We start from the raw sequence: 23,337 nt of genomic DNA, 5'->3' as shown, positions 1-23,337 counted from the left end.
CCCATATACATATACTGTACACACATACATATATACATACTGCTCATAAAAATAAAGGGAACACTTAAACAACACAATATAACTCCAAGTAAATCAAACTTCTGTGAAATCAAACTGTCCACCTAGGAAGCAACACTGATTGACAGTCAATTTCACACGCTGTTGTGCAAATTCAACTTTATACAGAACAAAGTATTCAATGAGAATATTTCATTCATTCAGATCTAGCATGTATTATTTGAGTGTTCTCTTTATTTTTTTGAGAACTGTATGTATGTATGTATATATGTATGTATATGTGTGTGTGTATACCAGGGTGATTCGACACAAAAAAACATGTAACCTTTCCCTGGTACAGAGCTGAAGGGATTGCATACTGTAGCCTAGAGGTTAATTCTCTGCCTTACAAGGCAAAGGCTGCAAGTTCAAGTCCCAGTGAGAGGGTATGGCTAGCTGATGAGGTCAGAACAAGGATGAAATAGATCTATCCTAGTCTCCCTTAATTTTCAAATTCAGCAAAAACACGTGACACATATGTATGCATGTATGTATGTGTGTATGATGGTCTTGGAATATTTGGGTTTCTTCCCATGTAAGTTTCAGAGATTCCTGGCAAGCCCGTGAAAATCTATGAAAACATACTGTATATACTGTATTTTTATACTCTGGATAGCAGCTTGCTGTAATGAACTCTGCTCTTCTCCTGAGATGTTTTTTTAATGACAAATAGGGAGGAAGGAAGGTAGGTAAGTAATAGAATAGAATAGAATTTTATTGGCCAAGTGTGATTGGACACACAAGGAATTTGTCTAAATATTCTATAGCAAATACACAGATAAGTATATAGGTGGATAAGTACTCTAGGCAGTTGGATAGGTAAACAACAGATATAAAACCAGAACAGTACAAGTTTAGGAAGGCTCAAGTAGTGGATAGCTAAATCCCATAGCTTTCTTTAAAAATATTCCCATGGCTTGAATTCTGGGTAATCAGTAGTTCTGTGGTGGACCATATCAATTCATAGTACAGTGGTACCTCATGATACGAACCCCTCGCCATATGAACAACCCGAGATACGAACCCGGGGTCCGGAAATTTTTTGCCTCTTCTTACGAACGTTTTCCGACTTATGAACCCGCCGCCGCCGCCGAGAAGCCCTGCTGCCCGGCTGTCGCTTTTTGAAACAGCCGGGGGGCTTCTCAGCGTCCTCCTGAACCCGAACGCCAAACCCGAACTTCCAGGTTCGGCGTTCGGGAGGCCGCTGAGAAGCCCCCCGGCTGTTTCAAAAGATGACAGCCGGGCGTCGGGGCTTCTCGGCGGCCTCCCGAACGCCGAACCCGGACGTTCAGCAAAAGTTCGGGTTCAGGAGGCCGTTGAGAAGCCCCGCTGCCCGGCGGTCGCTTTTTGAAACAGCCGTGGGGCTTCTCAGCGTCCTCCTGAACCCGAATGCCAAACCTGAACTTCCGGGTTCGGCGTTTGGGAGGCCGCCGAGATGCCCCCCCGGCTGTTTCAAAAGGTGACAGCTGGGCGGTGGGGCTTCTCGGCGGCCACCCGAACCCGAACTTTTGTCGAACTTCTGGGTTCGGCATTGGGAGAACTCTGAGAAGCGCCCGGCTGTTTCAATTGAAACAGCCGGGCGGCGGCATCTTTTTGCGTTGTTTTTTTCGTTGCACGCATTAATTCATTTTACATTGTTTCCTATGGGAAACAATGTTTCGTCTTACGAACTTTTTGCCTTATGAACCTCCCCCGGGAACCAATTAGGTTTGTAAGACGAGGTATTACTGTAATTGTTTTCTTTAAGTGTCCCCAAAAGAATAATCACATATATAGATAAAATATATATACTGAAACATTTCTCCTCTGGTTCATTTTATTGTAACTCCTTTCTGCACATCATAAAGAAGAAACAACTAAACATCATTTTTGCCTATTTTCTTTGGTATTCAAGGTGACTGCCAAGAGAACGTCAATGCAAATAGCATACCTTGCTTTCAAATAGTTGGTGCAACCTTGCTTTTTCCTGGGAAAGCTGCTTGATTTTGTTAGTATGCTTTTCAATATCTTTGTTTGCATCCCTCAGTTTTCTTTCAAGCATCTCTTTTTCCTTTCTCAGGTCCAAGGACTCCTTTTCTCCTCTAACATACTTCATGACCATAGCTTCTTTTTCTTGACGGGCTTCTTCACATTTCTTGTTTGCCTTAGAATACCAAACCATTACAAGTTTACTTTTAGACATGAGAGCAAATATTGTTTTCACCTCCAGGAAAAGTTAAAAAAAAAATCAATTGAAAAAAAAAATACATAGTTTCCTGCAGAAAATTGAGATGCGCTTGTTTCTATTAACTTGGTTCCCAGCGAAGTCAGAATATACTGGGGGTTCCCAACCGGTGGGCTGCGGCTCACTACAGGACTGTGGCCTTTTGGCCACTGAGCCATGTGATTGGCCAATGCATGCACATGTACACTTCACTTGCACTAGGGTCACCTGCATGCATATGGCCCAGTTTGTGTTGCAGGCATACTCACGGCCCCATTTATGATGCACGCGCTCCCAGCCCCATTCGTTTGTACACATGTGCCAAAAGGCGCCTGTTTCTCCGCCCCCCCCCCGCCTCCCCTGGCAACCTAGAAAGATTGGGGAACTCTGGAACAGACTACATAAACATGTGACAGGACAAAATAGCTTACATTCTAAGCTAGGAAATTGTCATCTGATTAATTACCTGATCTGTACGAAAGGCCATCTCTTTGTGCAATTGCTGTATAGCATTTTTTGCAGCAGCATCCTGAGACACAAGTTTATCTTTAACTGTTTTAGCTTCTTTCTGGAGGTCTTCTATTCTTACTTCTAGCTGTAAAGGGAAAACAAATGCAGTATGTATCGGTCTATGCAAATTACAAAATCTGTAAAACTTGAAGAAAGATCCTAAAAACAGACCTATTAGAAGTCATAATTTCTGCACTTATATACCTTACAAAAAAGTTAAACATAGGAATTTAAAAACTGGAGCCCAATATACCAATTTGTATCTGACAAATTCTGCAGCGATAACTTATTAAGCAATAAATTATTTTTTTAATAATTTAAAGATTGAATATCTATGTAGGATCTAGGCTGGAACGGGTTCAAAATTTTTATAACCATCCATTGGAAAATAAAGAACCATTAACATGCAATATGGGAATAAAAAGGAATAAAATATATAAACATTATTTTAAATGTGGTCTAGCAAGGCTTGAAGTGATGAACTGTCACTTCCTTTCCTTTCTGAAAACCTGCTCTGCAATTGAAAAACAAATCAATTTAGTCCATCAGAAAATAAAATTATTGGTCTTAGACTGCAGAAAGACTAATCTGAAATCTAATTTTCTGAAGATCAATTTAGGATTATAAATAGAAATGCACAATGGTTCCTGGGGAAACTTGGACCAGCATAAAACTCTTACCTGTCTAATTATATTGAGATGTTGCTTTTCGGTTTCCGTTCTCTTCTTCAGTTCATCCTTTAAGTTGTCCTTTTCTGAACAAATGTCCAAAATTAGTTCCTGATGCTTCTTGTTTTCTTTAATCAATCTATCCATTAAAACAATTAAAATAATTTATGAAGCAGTATAAACAGTTATGAACACAGCCTTCTTGTCCTATTTAAAACCACAATACAGACCAAGAGATTTATTTAAGATCAGTGACGCCCTGCCCCCAAAGCAATAAAATACAGTTACATTCCCGCAAGTTGAAATGGCCTGATAAAAGGCCTGATAAAGAAGACCTGGCATCTAAAAACAGAAGTCACAGAAACAAACTGTAACCTTCAAGGAAAAACATTCTGGTTGTTTGCATGAATAGTCTTTTTTTTTTTTAAATGAAGTTGCAGAGTATCCATTTAATTGTAACATGTTGTACATGTCCAGTCAGTGAAGCAGTGGAAGTGATGTGCCGGTGCCTGGAGGCTGTTGGGGCCTGGATGGGTGTCAACAAACTCAAACTCAACCCAGTTAAGACGGAGTGGCTGTGGGTCTTGCCTCCCAAGGACAATTCCATCTGTCTGTCCATTACCCTGGGGGGAGAATCATTGACCCCCTCAGACAGGGTCCGCAACTTGGGCGTCCTCCTCGATCCACAGCTCACATTAGAGAAACATCTTTCAGCTGTGCCGAGGGGGGCGTTCATCCAGGTTCGCCTGGTGCACCAGTTGCGACCCTATTTGGACCGGGAGTCACTGCTCACAGTCACTCATGCCCTCATCACCTCGAGGCTCAACTACTGTAACACTCTCTACATGGGGCTACCTTTGAAAAGTGTTCGGAAACTTCAGATCGTGCAGAATGCAGCTGCGAGAGCAATCATGGGCTTTCCCAAATATGCCCATGTTACACCAACACTCCGCAGTCTGCATTGGTTGCCGATCAATTTCCGGTCACAATTCAAAGTGTTGGTTATGACCTATAAAGCCCTTTATGGCACCGGACCAGATTACCTCAGGGACCGCCTTCTGCTGCACGAATCCCAGTGACCAATTAGGTCCCACAGAGTGGGTCTTCTCCGGGTCCCGTCAACCAAACAATGTCGCTTGGCGGGACCCAGAGGAAGAGCCTTCTCTGTGGCAGCCCCCGGCCCTCTGGAACCAACTCCCCCCAGAGATTAGAATTGCCCCCACCCTCCTTGCCTTTCGTAAGCTGCTTAAAACCCACCTCTGCCGCCAGGCATGGGGGAACTGAGATACACTTCCCCCTAGGCCTTTACAATTTTATGCATGGTATGTCTGTATGTATGATTGTTTTTTATGTAATGGGTTTTTAACTGTTTTTAGCATTGGATTTTGTTATATACTGTTTTATTGTTGTTGTTAGCCGCCCTGAGTCTGTGGAGAGGGGTGGCATACAAATCCAATAAATAAATAAATAAAATAAAATAAATAAATAAATTTCTCGTTCCTGGAGTTCTAGGTTACCACAATAATTTTTGACAATCTGCAGACTGTTGTGAACTTTTCTATGCTGTAGGTAGTTCAGTATCGATTAAAATGGGATCGCTTTATGATGCACTTGGTCTTATAGTTACCATTATTTTCTCTGTTTATGAGTAGGTCTAGGACTGTTTCCTTCCTCTCTTGTGAATTCAATTCCATGTGAGAGAATTCTTAGAACTTAGCACTCAACAAATTCACAGTTAGTACACATGTAGAAAGAAACTCCATTTATTTTTCAAAATTCAAAATCAACAACAAAACCTCAAAGGAAGGGCCAGACAGCTCAGAGCACATCCTTATTAACCAACTCCCAAGGTAAGGATGGAACTTACCATACTTAAGCATCTAATTATGACCACAAGCACAAGACAATAGTTTGCCAATCAAAGAAGAAACAATACCACTGATCCTGCCCAAACCCACACAAGGCTGGTAGGCACCCTGTATCTCTCCCATGTAAGAGTGCTGAAGATGTTGCCTAGTCTGACAACAAAATATTTGTAAGAAGAACGCCACATTCAGAGAACATTAAGAACCCAATTTAATTGCTATCTTCACACCAAAGTTGTTTGTTTAGATTCAACCACTTTTAAGAAAACAAACAAAAAACTTAACAAGTGCAATTATTTGTTTAACAAGTGTAGCACGAAAACACATTAAATGGGGGCAAAACTCACTTAACATAAATTTTAAGTACGGTATAAAATATACAGGTAGTCCTCAATTGCGGTTGTAACTTAAGCACTACCTGTATATTAAAATAATTGTCTGAACATAAAAAGCTAGAAAGTCATACAGCCAATCAACACAATCTGGGCATCTAAACAATTACATTCAAAGCAAAATTAACATGTTTGGAAATTATTTAAACTAATAGGCTAGAAAAACGAGTGGCAGGGGGAGAAGGATCCTGCATTGCTCTGCAAAAGTTCACAATCGTATATATGTATGCAGGGGGGGGCTGTTGCCCGCATGGGGGGGGAGGGGGGGGAACGCAGTGGGGTCGCAAAAATGGAGAGCACTCAATTTGCACCGAAAAATGAAAGGAAATGCAGGGCATCCTGCATAAGCCATGCCCACAGTGTGGTAGTAAACATTTTGGTATCCCTTCATGTATATTCATAGCTTGTTAGCTATGAATAAATTAACTGCCTTGAAATGGCCCTGGGTTGGGCCTAGAGGCAAAAAAGGAGCTGTGACGTTCCTTCAATATACCAGGGTGATCCAACATTAAGAACATATAGCTCCCTCCCTGGTACAAAGCTGAAGGGATCAGATCTGGTGGCCTAGAGCAGTGATTTTCAACCTTTTTTGAGCCGCGGCACATTTTTTACATTTACAAAACCATGGGGCAGATTGGGGAGGGGGGAGGGCGTGGGGCGACTAAAAAAAGTTTGGACAAAAAAGTTCTCTCTCTCTCTCTCTCTCTTCCTCCCTTTCGCTTTATTTCTCTCTCCCTCCCTCTTTCTCTCCCTCTTTTCTCTCTCTCTCTCTCTCCATCCCTCTTTCTCTCTTCTTTCCTCTTTTTTGCTCTCTTTCTCTCTCCCTCTATGTCTTTCCCTCCCACCTTCCCTCCCTCTCTTTCTCTCTCTCTCTCTCCTTTCTTTCTTTCTCTTACGCTCTCTCTCTTGCTTTCTTTCTCTCTTGTTCTCTTTCTCTCTCTCGTTTTCTTTCTCTCTCTTGCTTGCTTTCTCTCTCTCTGGCTCTTTCTTTCTCTCTTTCTCTTTCTCTCTTTCTTTCTCTCTTGTTTTCTTTCTCTCTCTGAGCTTCGCGGCACACCTGACCATGTCTCGCGGCACATTAGTGTGCCACGGCACACTGGTTGAAAAACACTGGCCTAGAGGTTAATTCTCTGCCTTACAAGGCAGAAGCTGCCGGATCAAATCCCAGTAAGGATACGGCTAGCTGATGAGGCCAGAACAAGGCCGAAATAGTGCTATCCTAGTCTCCCTTAATTTTAAATATTCAGCAAAAACATGTGATATATATATATATATATATATATGTGTGTGTGTGTGTGTGTGTGTGTGTGTGTGTGTGTGTGTGTGTGTGTAGATTGTTCTGAGTTCGGGTTTTGCCCTGTGTAATATTTTGCATGTCTATGCGACGTTTCGGTGAAATCACATTCACCATCATCAGGCTGAAATTCCAAGCTTCGTGCTGTTGTACATATATATGTATGTATGTATGTATGTATGTATGTATGTATGTATGTATGCATGTATGTCTACTTACTATATTTATATATACATATATATATATTAAGTATACACACCCGTGTGTGAATGCTTCTGACCACAACCAAATCAGGTTCTGACCAAAAAATTCACAACTCTCCCCCCGCCCCCCCCGCAGGCTATTTCCCCTTCCACACCATTTTTTTTGTAAGCACCAAATTTCGGGTCACGACCAAATCAATCTTCTTGGATCCAATTATCTTGAAAAATTCATACACTCTTACAGAATCAGAATCCATTTAGTGTCTCTACTTTAAATTTGCAACCATGTCTTAAAAAATATACAATCATGACAGATTTCAGTTGACTTTGTATATGCTACTTTGCAACAATAAATGCTCTGTCAATTGACAAAAATTATTATAGGCAAACTGTGTGTTATGTTTAATCTTTTGGTTGCTATGCTTTAGCAACTGTTGTGTTTACTTTCAGGTTTCTACAGTATCATTTCAACCTTTGGATAAAGGTAATTTTATAGCTAAGAATTAGCTATGATGCTCCAGTGGCCAACTGCAACTAAAACAGAAGATACAATGATAACTGCAAAGTTTGCAGTTTCATTTTATGTTGAACTAAATTCTTTCTGGTTACTCCTTTTATTGGATGTTCATCTTGTATATTTAATTATCCCTAACCTTAAATCAAGGTTAGTGTAAAATATATATATCCAATATATATTTAGGTACTATGTTACACTAATTGTCCCATCCGATGACAATGCATTTTAGCAGGTATGCTGCATAATTCTAGACAGCCTATGTGGTTTTAGACTACAATTTATTTCTTAACGAAGTATTTAGGATCCCATTATAGCAATGAAAATGCTTGACAATGGAAGGTTCTTCATTTCACCTTTCAATGCAAAGTATCTCATCAGCAAAAATTACACTGAAAAATATGATTAACACAGAAATTTGGCTGACAATGTCTAATTTTTGCAGATATAAGTAAATTGGCCTTCATATTCCCAGTGTCAGTGTTCCAAATAGCATCCAAAACTAAATCAGAGTCCAAGGCAAAGTATTCCTCAAAGTTCCAATTTATTAACAGAGCCATGTTGGCACATCTGGAAAAAAAAAACAAATCTGAAGTCTCAGGAATTTCCCACCCAGTTGAAAGTTCAAGCCCTTGTCCCAACACCCCCAAGTCCATTACACTGACCAATCTTCATTTGCCAACTTGGGAGAAACTCCCATATCCTTCCATGCAGGTGCAGGAGTGCAAAGACAAAGGATAACCTTGACAATCTAGAAGGAATGTTAGGGCTACATGCAGACATCCCACATGCAATTACCCCTCCAAAATTCCCACTGCAAAGAATACATTTTAAAATAGCATAAAGTGTGACAGGCCAAAGACCACAACTAAAATAGCTTCGGCCTGACACCCAAAGAGTTACCTTAAGGTATTCCTAGATCTCGACATTTCAAAAATATTTGTCCAACTATCAGTTTCAATATGATCATATCATTATGGTTATCCAGACAAAACTTTAAACCTATTATAGACCACAAAAATGTTTTAGAGATAGTATGCTGCTATTCACACAGTACTCACTTCTTTATTATGCGCTCTTGCTGTAAATATTTATCTTGAATGCATTTTTCAAATACAGCCAAGGTAGTCTTCGTATTGCACATTCCATTTGAAAGTGTAGGATTTTTCAACAGCTCTGTTGGCAGGAGCTCAGACTCAATTTCTTCTAGTAAAACCTCCTCCTGAGAGGAAGCATTCTCTAGATTTGAGATTAGGTTCTTAGTGTAATCCGTGTCATATGGGCTTTCTGAACAGACCTCATAAGGTCTTTTCACATGATCTTGAAATAGGTCTATCAAGGATTGATTTTTGTCCTCAGTTTTCAAAACCTGTTGTTCACCTTGTCCACTGGGCAAGCAATCTGCTTCCGTGGATTCTTTTACTTTTAACTCACAGCAGTCTCCATTAACGTTTGGAGGAGGTTGTGCTTCAATTACATCTCCTTCTTCATTTAAATCAATAGATGATAAGATGGGATCCTGTATTAACTCTTTATTTTCTATGCTTAAAGTGCTTTTTTCACATCTTACATCTGCAATATGTACATCATCCCGAATATCATAGTTTTTGTCAGCTTCTTCAACACTTGGTAAGTTGGAAGATTTATTATCAGTCTTTGATAGGTTGACCATCCTTGGAGTATTGTGCTGATCTGGTAAGTGCTCATCCATCTTTCCACGAAGAATCTAGAAACAAAATAATTCATATTATCATATAGACAAACAAGAGATACTATAATCTGTGCTCTAGCTACAGAATTCTGTTGATTTTTAAATATTATAGCAGTACTTCTAATATTAATTCTAATAACTGAAAAACATGAAGATTTAAAAAAATATTTAAACCTTTTTTCATATCCCATAATCATACTTCACTGACACCAATCTAACCAGAAGAATGGGAAAAAACCCATTTATTTATGAAAATCATTGTCCAATTAAATAAATAACCCATATTAACTAGGTCAATCATAATTGTTATTTTTTTATATAAATATGATGCAAACCAGAAAACCATCCTGGCGGTGAAGAACAGCATCCACACCCAAATTACTATTTGGATGCATGTCCAATTTATCTGACTGCTAATTAAGCAATTTATTCTTAAATATTCAGTTTACAGTATACTTAAAAAACCTGTTCAGCCCTCTTCCCATCATCCTATCCACTTCCTTTGCAGGATGGGATATCTAGAATTGCTGCTTCAATTTCAGCAAACGGACTAGGGTGAAGCTCCTGGTAGCTGTCTCTCTTTTAAAACAGAATACCCCGCCAAACCAATGGCTTCAACATTACCCCTCTCCCACCTGTCCTAGAGCACTGTATATGTCTGTAGGCAGAAGGCAGGTCTCTTTAATATGCCGCTTAGGTTTTTTTTACCACTGAACACTGACTTCCTTGGTTTGTATTGATCATGGTAATGTTCCAAAGGATAAAACAAAATGTTAGACTTATTCACACTGAAAATTCAGAAAACCTTATGTGCATTATCCACCTTTTGATGAGAAACACCATATTTTTATTATTAACAGTGATACAGCAATAATACAAATTGCGAGCATCTTCTCATTATTTTATATGATTAAGCACAACTGGTCTTCCTTGAATCTCAAAATCTGTCACTCTATTCTTCTACTTGTATAAACACATACTGTACTTGGGGCTGATACAAGAGAAAAATGTTGAAGGCATTGATTTGATAGCTACCAATGCTATGTCTCCTAGTGTAGACAAAATATATATATAGAAAATATGAAATCTCTTTGAACACTCCACATCTAAGTACCAAGCAGAGAAAGGTTTCTTCGTCATTTCCTATTTCACAATGTGTTAAAAAGTCTAAAGTACAAAGTAAACAGGATGCATTCATTACAGCCAGCTATTTAATGATATGAACAAAACAGAACTGACTAACACCACAAATTTCCTTGTCTTAGATATAAGTGCACAGGTTGAATAATTATATTTCCCATTAGCCTGAACACAAGATCTGCATAGAGGAAAACTATTCCAAGACCAATGAAAAAATAATATTCTGCTTTCATTAGTATATCACAGATAATCATCCTTTCATGAACTATTCCTGCTCTTAAAATGAAATGTAATGATTCCTAATAAAGTGAGGAGAATCTTACAGTAGAAACATTCAATATATTCACTGCTAAGTGACTATACGATAGCTACCATCCAAGAATGCTGGACTCCAGCATACATTATACATTATATGAATATTATACATTATATGAACATTATATGAACCTCTGGACAGCTCTCTGCTCTAGTTAGGGAAAGTTCCTGTAGATTTGAACTCTTCCTTTAAATGTTGTTCCACTTATTCATATTAGATAGCACCATCAAAAATTATTGGAAAAATATTCAGAAACATTAAATGCTATAATCATCATCCCCAAATTTAGATTTGAAACAAGTATATTTTCTCAAATTTTATATAAATATAATTAGTGCCAATCATTTTTATACATGGAATAACTGAATTGGAAATATTTGAAAATGAATCTTAAAATATTGTAATCCAGATATTAAAAAACCAATAGATTTTATAGAATAGACTAAAACATGGATTTATTGGTAAATTAAAAAAAACATAATATAATAAAATAAAACAAAACAAAACAAAATAAAATAAAATAAACTGGGTTCATACATCTTAAATTAAGTTTCTGAATTGTACTATATAAAAATATATACATTTTGAAGATTAACCAAGGAGTTTAAATTAGTCCGAAGGAAGGAAGTATCTTAAACATCTATTAAATGGGGGAAAGCGTCTCTTTTCCTTGGAGTGACTAAAGAAAATAGCTTCAAAGCATAGAACCAGAACCAGTAGTGGGTTCTAAATCCTATTGCTAACGTTTCACTCATGAACACTCGCACTCCTGCACATGCGTATAATCGTCCTCGACAGGTGGGCGGAGCCTCCCACCACTATCAGTTTGCCGAACCAGGTTGAACAATTCACCACTGACCAGAACCTATAAAGAATGTGAACATTCATTTTTTCACTTATATTCTTTTCTTCTTCTTCTGCACCTTTGTTCTCTTTTAAACAGCAGGTAATTCTTACCAAAGTTCTAAAACTCTCTTCATACTCTTAAAATAATATTTTTCTTTTTTAAAAGGGGAGTGGTCATGGATACGTATCTGAACTATGTAAGATCTCTGTGACTTCATTACTATCTTTTGTCCCTGTTTAAAACAGAACCGAATAATAGAGCCAGAAGATGCCCTGGGGTCTTCTAATCTAACACCCCTGCTCAAACAATACACGCTGAATTATTTCAGACAAATGGATGCCCAATCTCTTCTTAAAAGCCTCAATTGATGAAGTGCCCACAACTTTTGAAGACAAACTGTTCCACTCATTAATTTTTCTCACCTTCAAGAAATTTCTTAATTCTAGGTTGTTTCTCTCCTTGATTAATTTCCATCCATTTTTTCTTGTTCTGCCTTTGGGTGCTTTGTAGAATACACTGACCCACCCTATCCCTTAGATATTGGAGCACTGTTATTATATCATTCCAGTCTTTATTTTTATTAAGGTAGACCAGAAGTCTTCAAATTCTTAAGTATGAGGAGCACACTGGACATTTGCAAATATTTAAATTTAGTTAGAAATGAGCGGATAAAATTTAGCTGGATGAATTTGCATAATGTAATATGACTCAGAACAGCAAGAAAGAAGTGCGGCAACTATGAAGAAACAATGCCATGCTCATATGGACAAATGATACAATATCAAATATTAGCAAACATAAAAACAAAGAAAAGCTAATGCCCAATCAGTCCAGATCACTCCTTTTGCTATGGGAAAAACATAGCAAAATGTCACATAATGGCAAGATAACACTGAAAGTTTGACATACATGTGCTAAGACAATTTAGACTCTTGTTTTTGCAACATATGTACTAATTTATGGAAAATATTACAAAGAATCCAGATCTTTCCATGTATCATATGAATGTTGACAACAGAAATTCCTCTAATTTTAGTTGAGATATTATTTTAAAAAAGCAAGTTTACTAACTTGATGTTAAGATAAAATGTCTGAAACTGTACAAAGTGAAAGCTCATATTAAACAAAACAAATTAAGCTTTGCTCTACTGGTTTACAACCATTTAAACGTTAAAAATTACTTAAATTTCAAGTCTTGCTGTGCTTGTGCAAGGTACAGTCAATATCAGATGCACTAACTACAGTTGATTTGCCTTATAAGAAGGGTGGTATATATATTTAACAAATAAAATAAATAATTAGAATTGCAAATCTCAAAAACCTTAGGTGGGAAGCAAATGGCAATGAAGTGACAGCAAAATTGGCTGGAGATATTTGAATATTTTTTTAATTTTTAATATTCACTGTAAATCTGTTCATATGAAGGGATCTTAGCTCTCTCCTTAAAAAAACATTAGAAAAGAGCAACCCAAAGATTCTGAGACTTAAAAAAAGATAGAAGTGCTTCAATAGGCATGGAAGTTAGATTTATTATTGCACAGAATAATCTGTAGATTTGGAAAAGAGCTATATGGCTCCAATCATGCTGTAATTTTAAAAGTCTTTTATATCTAACTTCCTTCCCAGGCTTGGGACAGGTAAGTTTTCTAGCCTCCAGTGATTTTCTTCTGATGTTTTGAGGTTTTTTCCAGTTGTACTATTTTTTTTCTTTTATGGTTCCCACTTTATAGCACCCAGAGTCTCCTAAAGATCAAACAGCCACTATAACCAGTGAAATAAATGTCTGTATTCCACAATGAGTTTGTTGCAAGGACTTACCCTTAGTTTATTGCACAAATACACATAATAAAAAGTCAGTTATACAGAGTTCAGGACTCTTTTCCAATCTGTAAGACTGCAACATATTTATCTTTTGCCCTGGGGATTCTTACAAGAATTCTTTTATAATGAACAAGGTTGTGTACTTTGACCAAGGCTTAGTTACAGATCTTCAAATAAAATTACAGTAAATTGCTTATGTGTACTGGATTTTGACCAGCCTTGTGATAATGAATAACAAAAGGGAACAAAGCAAGTAAATATTATATTTTAACATTATAGAAATGTAGAAATGACTATAATAAATGGATTCTTATTATTGGGGCAAGAAAGGACTTGGAATTTATGTAAAACTGAAATTATGAACTGTAGTATCACATATATATTTAAAAAGTTGTGAAAGGAAGTTATGCTACTTGGTGATATACAGTAGTTCCTTCACTGAAACATAAGAAGCTCAAATCCTTAGAAAACCCTGTGGCAGTTATGAAGAATACTCTACCCAACCAGTGGTGAAACCCTTCCAGTTCTGTTTGGCACATGTGAGTCGGTAGTGGAGACGGCACAAGGTTTGGAGAACCGGTAGCAGCAATGGTCCATGGTTTGGAGAACTGGTAGCAGCTGCAGTGCAAGTCCACCCCTGTACCCAACCCTTTCACCCCTGTACCCAATCCTTCTTCAAGAATGGTAAGTAGGCTTTTATGTGTAGAGTACATCATATAAGTAGTTCTGAGGCAAATAGTTTGACATTTACTTGCAACTAGAGCAAACTTTCTTTTCCATTCTACGTGATCCATGCTTTATTCATGCTAGATTAATAGTTCTAACATATTCTAGTTGCGAGACTGTGAAGATCAGTCCTAATTTTGTGAACAGCTACAAAGCTATGCTTCCCTTAAGCTTAGAAGCTGGCCCTCTGGAACGAACTCTCCCCCGATATCAGAGTTGCCCCCACCCTCCTTGCCTTTCGTAAGCTCCTCAAAACCCACCTCTGTCGTCAGGCATGGGGGAATTGAAATTTTCCCTTCCCCCTAGGCTTATAGAATTTATACATGGTATGTTTGTATGTATGATTGGTTCTTTAAATTGGGGTTTTTTAGATTATTTTTAATATTAGATTTGTTTACATTGTCTTTTTATTGTTGTTTGCCACCCTGAGTCTGCGGAGAGGGTAGGCATACAAATCTGATTAATAAATAAATAATAAAAAATTAGAAGAGAATGATAAGAAAGGTGTTCTGACTTTCATTTCATAATGAAGGAAGATTCTTCAGAAGATTCGTAGAGATTTATTTTCCAATAACACCAAGTCGCTATTTTGAGGTTGAGAACAAGGCATTAAGGCAGAAAGAATCACTTCTCTTCGTATAAATCACAACGTTATATATTTATTTGACATTATACTTTATTCATTCATTTCCATCTCTGAGGTTAATTTCAAGTCATCGAATGATGATGGCAGTCACTCTAGTCATTCTGAAAAAACTACAAAACGATAGCAAAAGCTGCTCCATAGCAGTCTAACTAAAGGGTATGTCAGACTCCAATCTGCTTCATATTTTAGAATACTGCCATCCGTCTGCTCTCAAAGGTCTTTCATGCCAACTTATATGAAAGCCGGCTTCCTTTTTCCTAACAAATTCAGTCCATTCATTCAGTGTCCAATCAAGAAGGAATATGATTCCATTCAGGAAAGCCAGCATGAAGAGATAAATCTCTTTGTATCCTCTGAAAAGACCATGTTTTAAACATGCACTCCTCACTAAAATTTCAGATACTTCCCTTCCTAGCTGTTTGACTGTGCAGTTCTTCCCAGCTCTTTTCATTTTTTTAACTTGTCCTTCTACAGAGATTGCAGTGATTAATATGAAAGCTCCATATTAGATCAGGTACATGAAAATAAAGCAAACATCTGCCATATCATATCATCTGTAAACAGGCATATTAATTTCAGATATCACTGTGGACATAGAAACCAGCAATTGTATCAACAAACTTTCCTTTCTAGTCCAACTACATTTCCTTGCTCTGCATAAATGACACTGTGCAGTTACTATCAAGGGATTTGCCAGAACTCTAACCTTTGCAACCTTAAGATCTTAGGAGCTCTAACTACACAGTACATATACAAAAACTAATGTAAATGTAGTTGTAAACAGATCAAGGATCACATCACGCTAACAAAAAGCAACAGAGTTGTATACTTATGATAATAATGGGGCTTGAACAAAAAACAGAATGTTTTTGACCAAAGACTTTCTGCCATATTAAAGAATCATTTTTAGAGAAGTAATGTCCTCACCATGTAGTTGATCATGCTGAGTGTAAGTTAAATATTAATCCGTAATTGAGTAATACGTGAATGAACTATAATGCTAATATTATTTTCAGGAGCTTCCTAAAGATTTCCCAGAGAACTTCTGGATTTACAGTCAGAGAATAATACAGCAAGCATGTTTTCTCAGTGCACTCTTCTTTTTTAAATAGCCTACCATCTGGGAAGAGAGAGGCATGGTTATCTAATTCAAAACATGGCCATCGTACTTCGATACAGCAGACAAAAGCTTTAAGATTTCACAATACATTATTATTGCAGGTAGCTGTGACTTACAACCACAATTGGGATTAGTATTTCCATTGCTTGTTGGTTGGCTAAGTACCTTTTGCCCAATTTTATGTGCTTTTCTTGCTGTGGTTCTTCACTGCAGCTGCTAAATGAATCACATGGTAGTTAAGTAAATCTGGCTTCCCACACTGATTTGGACTGTTGGAAACCTGCTGGGTTAGGTCGCAAATGACAATTACATGACCTCCGGATGCTGCAGCTATAGGAAATACATGCTGTTGCCAAACACCCAAACTTTGATTACATGTCATGAGGATGCTGCAACAAACATAAGTGCAATTACTGATTGCAAGTCAACTTTTTTCAATGCCATTATAGAAATTTGAATGATCACTAAACAAACAGATGTAAGACAAGGACCATTTTTATATATTTTATGTTACATTACCCTTTACAATGGTTTAGAAATGTACATTTGCATGAGAAACGGAAATATATTTCATCGGGTCTTCAGTAGATCACATTTAAAATAAATGTAGAAGCCTTTCCAGCTATTCTTGTCAAAGGGGTTGAGTCTTTTAAAATTTTTACTTGGTGCCAAAACTCAAAGGAACTCCCAACCATCACTTTCCTTCTCAAGGCCCAGAAATGTAACCTGAGTTCAAAAGAATAAAAGGTAATTCTAGATGATGCAAATTGATTTTTTCAATCTACCTACTGGGATATTAAGATCAAAAGGAATAAGGAAAATTATTTTCTAGGAATTCTTTCATAGGAAAAGAAACACTACTATTTATCATTTCTTTCTCCCTTCTTTAGCTTATTTTTGGGATTCAGGCAAGGCTATTAGAGGTCCTTGCTACTTTCTGAACTTGGTGGGGTTTGCTCTTAGTTTATATTCTGATTGTTTGTTGATGGGAGTGGTCTTGGAAGTTCTTTGGCATGGCGGTTTACTATTAGATTGTTTTGTTTGTTTGTTTGTTTGTTTGTGTGTTTCGATTTTTATGCCGCCCTTCTCCTTAGACTCAGGGTGGCTTACAACATATTAGCAATAGCACTTTTTAACTGAGCCAGCATATTGCCCCCACAATCTGGTTTGGCAATTTGTAGTTGGAGTATTGTTTACTTCTTGACTGTTGGTCTGATCTTAATCTTGGAGTTAATCTATGTTCACCTGGATGTTGATTAGGATAGGGAAGTCTTTTTATTCCCTTTCTGTCTTGCTGATTATCTCCTTTGAACAATATGTAGATATTGTTTATGACTATTCGCCTATTGATGGCTAATTTGCCAGGATTAGAAATTCCTATCAATTTTAGACTTGGCTTGGTCTAGGATGGTCACAATTTCCCAAGTAAACCTAACCAAGGTGAAACCCAACCAAGTGGTTAGGTCGTCCATATGTTTCGACATTAAAGTGTTGACCCATGTCTTCTGAATGTTCTGAGCAAGGCTACAGGAGACAGATTTTATATTTCTTTAGAGCAGTGGTTCTCAACCTAAGGGTGTTGGGACCCTTTGGGGGTTGAACAACTGTTTCACAGGGGTTACCTAAGACCATGGGAAAAGACAAATTTCCCACGGTGTTAGGAACTAAAGCTTCTATTCTGCTGCCTTGGAACAAATCAGGCGTTTACAATGTGGGTGTCCCTCTGACCTTCCTGCCAATCAGCTTAAAGCTCTGTTGAGAGAATTAGTGCTAGACTTATGGTTGGGGATCACCACAACATGAGGACCTCTATTAAGGGGTCACGGCATTAGAAAGGTTGAGAACCACTGCTTTAGAAGGATCACAATTCTGCTTATAGTATGCTAGAACAGGAGTGCTCCTATCTTGTTTAAATGTGATATTCATCTATACTCTTTTTCAAATGCTTGTTATTTGAATAATAAAGCTCTCTGGCACAGTGTGCAATGAATGTACTCTCATTCCCATTGGTTATAATTGCCAGAATGTTTAGTATATACAGCAAGCTCTAAAGAAAATGGTGTGCTTTTCATGTAGAATCTCCACAGAAAATTACACCAAGGGGCCAAATATTCCATGTAAGCCAGAAGCAATCCAACCACGAACTCTTTGAAGCATGCATCGAATGATTATGGGCTTTATCATGCTAAGGAATATCAATGACCACTTTGCATAAACAAGCTAACAGCAGGTACAGGAAATTCTAGCAGGGCTTCTGTTTTGTTTGGCAAATAAACATCTAAAGTCGAAGCCCTGCTAATTTCTAACTGGTGCACCAGCTTGTTACTGGCTTGTCAATGCAAAGAGAGGAAAACACAAAACAAGCTTTGCATGCATGAGCCTTATTGTTTTCCATGACTTAGTTGGCTGGTTGTCAAAACTGAACTTTTGTATTGCTGGTTATTCAGACAATAACAAAATCAGGATTTTCAGCAGCAGGAATTATGAAAATTCTACAAGTGCATCCATCTATTCAAAATATTGTTTTAAAATGTATTTATTGTAAATTTATAAAGAAAATGTTTTAACATTATCAGTTTACATCATTGTTATAAGATTGTGAGATACTATCATTGTTGCATTTGAAGTATCTGTCAATAATTATTAGTAGTGTAATTGTATCTTGTCCATCCCTAATTATAAATAAATCATCAGGTGTGTGTGTGTGGGATAATAAAGAAAGGTAAACCACACAAGTTCATTCATCATTTTATAGGTCAAGAAAATGCAACATTTGTAAACTCTAATTTTAAGACATCTTAGATGAATTTATTGTTTTAAAATTTTGTCTTGCTCTTTAACATGTATTTTAATTTATGTTCTTGTAGTAATGTACATTTTTATATGCTCTCACACTTTTTATTATTTAATATCACATATATATATACATATATAGTGGTACCTCTACTTAAGAACTTAATTTGTTCCATGACCAGGTTCTTAAGTAGAAAAGTTTGTAAGTAGAAGCAATTTTTCCCATAGGAGTCAATGTAAAAGCAAATAATTCGTGCAAACCCATTAGGAAAGAAATAAAAGCTCGGAATTAGGGTGGGAGGAGGAGGAGGAAGAGGAGGAGGACAGTCGCTGCCGAAGGAAGGTTAGGTAAGAGGAATAAAAAAAATCCAAAACTTTAAGGCTTAAAAAAAAGGGAGGATGGGACTCTGAGGCGGTGAGGAGGAGCACGCATCTCCCATACACCCGGCGTGAGGCTGCCTCCCATACACTGCGCCAGAAAGAGAAATCCAGGGAGAATGGTAGGAAATTGGCCAGGCCTTCCTGGGAAATTTTTCTGGGCTCGGGTTCTTAAGTAGAAAATGGTTCTTAAGAAGAGGCAAAAAAATATTGAATACCCGGTTCTTATCGAGAAAAGTTCTTAAGTAGAGGTGTTCTTAAGTATAGGTACCACTATATATGTATGTGTATGTATATGTGTGTCTATGTAAGTACCCAAAGCCATTATTTGAAGTTAGAGGCTTTGGGCCTGCCAATATGTGTAACATATTTTTGCTGATAAGAGATAGATCTATTTCAAGCCTATTTGCTCTCTTCAGCCAGCCATACCTTTACTGGGATTTGAACCTGCAGCCTCTGCCTTGTAAGGTTCAAATCCTAGTAAAGGTATGTTAAATCTTATAACATTTAAAATGCTTCCAGACCTATCACGATAGAATTAGGAAGAAAAACACAGTTTACAGACAAAATAATGTATACATTTGGTATAGTTCTACCAAAATAAGATCCTATCTTATTTTTTTTTAACCCTGAAATAAGCACTTGGCCTTATTGCCTTGTACTCAAAGCCTGATTGGGCAGGGATGTCTTATTTTTGGGGAAACAAGGTACTATTATTCCTATAATTTTTTTAACAATTAATTTTTACTTTATCTGTCATGGTGTTCTGTTGCTAAGGAAAAAAATCACAATAAATATTTAATCTGTCAAACTGTTCAGTCATGTAATATCAAAAAACTCCTATTGTAAGTAGGAAAGGGGGGGGGACTCTGAGGGGTTTAATACTAAATCAATTCAGGACTTTCAGACTTCTAAGATCTGCAACCAGTATAATGATCTCCATCATCAGCTAATTGTTAAAACATTGCTTAACTGTTTTGTATATTGAATACTGTACAAACAGAATTCAATATACTGTACTTTTCATATAATGGTAAAACAGTCCCTCACAACAATACTTCAGAATTTATGAATGGTAAATTGTGTTCTATTATACAGCATGTCAAATAATTTGTAACTTTATTGAATCCATATTAAATAAATAATAAAACAGTACATATAGAAAAACTAGTTTGGAATGGAAGCATAGAATAACTGATTCAGAAAACCATTTATTCTGGACCATTAAAAATACAATTTCTATATATATATAAAATAAATACATCACTTCTAAAAGAATTGGTCGTTGGGCTATACTATTATTACTATGGATTAAATAAATGTATAGTATATATGTGTGTGTGTGTGCCACACACAATTATGAGCTGCCTTGGGTATCTTTTCTGTCCAAATACAGTAATTAGGAAATGTCATTTAAGACAATTACATTTGTTCTGAGCAGCTTGTATAAGCTAGCCTTAAAAATTTTCAGAGCAAGCCCACTGAATGATACTCTTTGTTCACATAGATAATAAGTATAAACTGCACAGATCAAAGAAATGCAAGTCAATTTTACCAAGAAACATTAACTCTATTTATTTCAATTATATGGCTGTCATATACCTATAATTACCAAGCATGTTGTTTCATCAACAGCAAACCCGTCCCGTACCTTGCACACAAAATGTGGGAAGAAAGTGCAAGAATGAAAAATCTGGTGCTGTGCTATTCCTTTAGCTATTAATTTTTAAAAGATTACTCAGGTATGCTAAATTGCATTTATTCAACTTTCAGTCTGTAACAAAAGCTGTTCAGAAAGATCACTGTGCCAAACCAGCAGGAATTATGGATAAATTTTGTAGAATGGCTTTGCGAGCAAATTAAGCTTTGGGATCTTTTCCAAGCGACTTTGAACCTTATATCATCTGCTTTTATAAGCATCTGACTACCTGATTCGTAAATAGGGAAGCCACAAAATGCCTTGTTGATAGCTCAACATTCAAAATAATAACGAAGACTTATGTTTATCTGTCACTAAGTCCCACTGAACCTAGTGGGATTTACTCTTAAATAAACACAATGAAGCTCACAAATCTTCTGAAAAAGAGACCAAAAGCACTTTGTATGCAGTAATCCAACTATCACTGATAAGGAAGAATGAAGATAGAAATAACATAAGGGAAAGGTTTTTCTTATCTATGCTGCCTTTGGCCATGCAACTAAGATTGAACATTTATTAGAGAAAATATTTTATTTGCAAATCACTAAAATATATAGCAAAGCCAAAAGCTTTTCAGTTAGGACTTTTGCCTTAACCAGACAAGGCTTTTAGCTGATGTATTCCCGTATTGCATTTTGCAAAATTGAAATGCTAAATTTAAATTCCACAATCATCCCACAGTAACAAAGATGAAATCGAGTCACACAATCATTTTTCAATCATTGTGGGTTTGATTTAAAATGGTTATACAGTATTCTGAGACTATGGTTCCGATCAGAAGCCTGAAACATGAGAGACCCCCCCAAACGATTTTTACACCTGACACCTTTCAGATGCCTAACAGTGAGAAGGCAGCACCAGCCAATATGTACAAAGGCATCTTTATTAAAGGCACCAGTCCCCTAAGGAATTAAAAGACATTCCTCACTCCTTACACATCTGACCTTGAAGCAAACACCTTGGAGGACCTTTCTATCATTTTACTTCCTGGTAGAACCACCCCATCTGAGTTTATCCAATGTGAAACCGGACCGTCCATCAACATTGAACAAAAATGACAAAAGAGTGCTTCCATACGAGAACGAGAGGTGGAGGAAGGAATGCCCTTATGGAACCCCATTTAAGAGTAACCTACGCGGGAGGAGCAGAGAGGAAGCCTCATAATATGTTCAGTGTCTGACGTCAAAAACCTTTCCCGATTAAAACAAAAAAACTCGAGCAAGCAGGGTTTTTTTTTAAAAAAGGTCGTGGGAATCCATCCCTCTAAAACAAGCGCAGGTTTTCCTGCCGGCTCCCCGAGCCCCCATTCTTCCCGTTCAGCGTGCCTATCTTGAGCTACATTCTTTGTGGCCGAAACCTCATCAGATCTCCCAATATGTTCCCAAGCCAAGCCGGGAAGCGCTTACCCGTTTTGCTAGGAGGCTGGGAACCGGAGCGTCTGTTGTATGAGTAGCCGCTTTCCCATTGCTAATTAGAACCGAAGACCCAGAAGGCGTAACGGGGTGGGTGTGCATGTAGCGGGAGGGCACAGAGCCATTCTCGCGCCTCTGCTTGCCGCTGCAGCCCCCTCGCAGGAACTGAAAGCTGACACATCAACAAAGATGGCTGCCACGGGGAACCAGAGCAACTTCATTGGAGGGGCGGAGAGAAAGGCGGAGCGAAACCCGATTAACAGCCTGCAAGGGGGAGGAGAAAAACTCGTGAATAAATCCTGGGGTTAATTCCTCGCTCGGCGGCTCGAAAGCTGCAAATCGTCATTCATGGGAGCATTGTGATTCGTGCCTAGAAAGATACTGAGTGTGGAAGCGATGCCTCCCACAGGTACCAGTCCGGTTGGGAGTATCGGCCCTGCCTTTCTTGTTGATCGCGTGGGTTTCGAAGATTAGATGATTCGATCCTCCGGTGACCGGCCTGAGATGAGCTGGCGGCGCCCAGCTAGGAAAGCAGAGCTGTATCCCAGCGGAGGTGAGACTGAATCCCCGGACCACCGAAGACCGCCGAGGCAACTATCATCAGTAAAACAACGCGACCGTTGTAAACCCCGGCCGAAGGTGGGAGGCCGTTGATCGCCCTAATCCTCCCCAACCGAATTCCCAACCGAAACAAGGCTGCTCTCGCTACTGCCAATCCCCACGATCAAATACACTGCTCAAAAAATAAAAATAAAGGGAACACTTAAACAACACAATATAACTCCAAGTAAATCAAACTTCTGTGAAATCAAAATGTCTACTTAGGAAGCAACACTGATTGACAATCAATTTCACATGCTGTTGTGCACATTCAACTTTGTGCAGAACTATTCAGTGAGAATATTTCATTCATTCAGATCTAGGATGTGTTGAGTGTTCCATTTAGTTAGTTGTATATATCAAGCTCCCAGCTGCTCCATAGCTCGAATCACTTAAAAAACTGTTCCTGGTGCAAAGCTACC

The 23,337-nt window shown here is 37.9% G+C and overlaps 1 protein-coding gene across 2 annotated transcripts in view; it reads right to left on the bottom strand.

Annotated features, from left to right (window-relative positions):
- CCDC186 (coiled-coil domain containing 186) overlaps positions 1 to 22,523 on the bottom strand; it is a 47,534-nt gene extending 25,011 nt beyond the window's left edge. For both annotated transcript variants that reach the window (XR_011559191.1, XM_070752670.1), the window contains exons 1-5: positions 22,310 to 22,523; positions 8,768 to 9,432; positions 3,451 to 3,577; positions 2,727 to 2,855; positions 1,988 to 2,200 (exon numbers count right to left, since the gene is read on the bottom strand). Coding sequence is in view for 1 of the 2 variants with exons in the window: in XM_070752670.1 (XP_070608771.1) it covers positions 1,988 to 2,200; positions 2,727 to 2,855; positions 3,451 to 3,577; positions 8,768 to 9,432; positions 22,310 to 22,417 (1,242 nt within the window). In the remaining variant the exon portion in view is untranslated. The remainder of the gene's footprint in view (positions 1 to 1,987; positions 2,201 to 2,726; positions 2,856 to 3,450; positions 3,578 to 8,767; positions 9,433 to 22,309) is intronic.
- Between the last annotated feature and the right edge of the window lie 814 nt (positions 22,524 to 23,337).

The sequence above is a fragment of the Erythrolamprus reginae genome, chromosome 5 (assembly GCF_031021105.1).
Source record: "Erythrolamprus reginae isolate rEryReg1 chromosome 5, rEryReg1.hap1, whole genome shotgun sequence".
In the NCBI taxonomy this organism is placed as follows: domain Eukaryota; kingdom Metazoa; phylum Chordata; class Lepidosauria; order Squamata; family Dipsadidae; genus Erythrolamprus; species Erythrolamprus reginae.
Note: the sequence above shows the minus strand (reverse complement) of the source record. Positions and strands in the feature narration are given on the sequence as shown.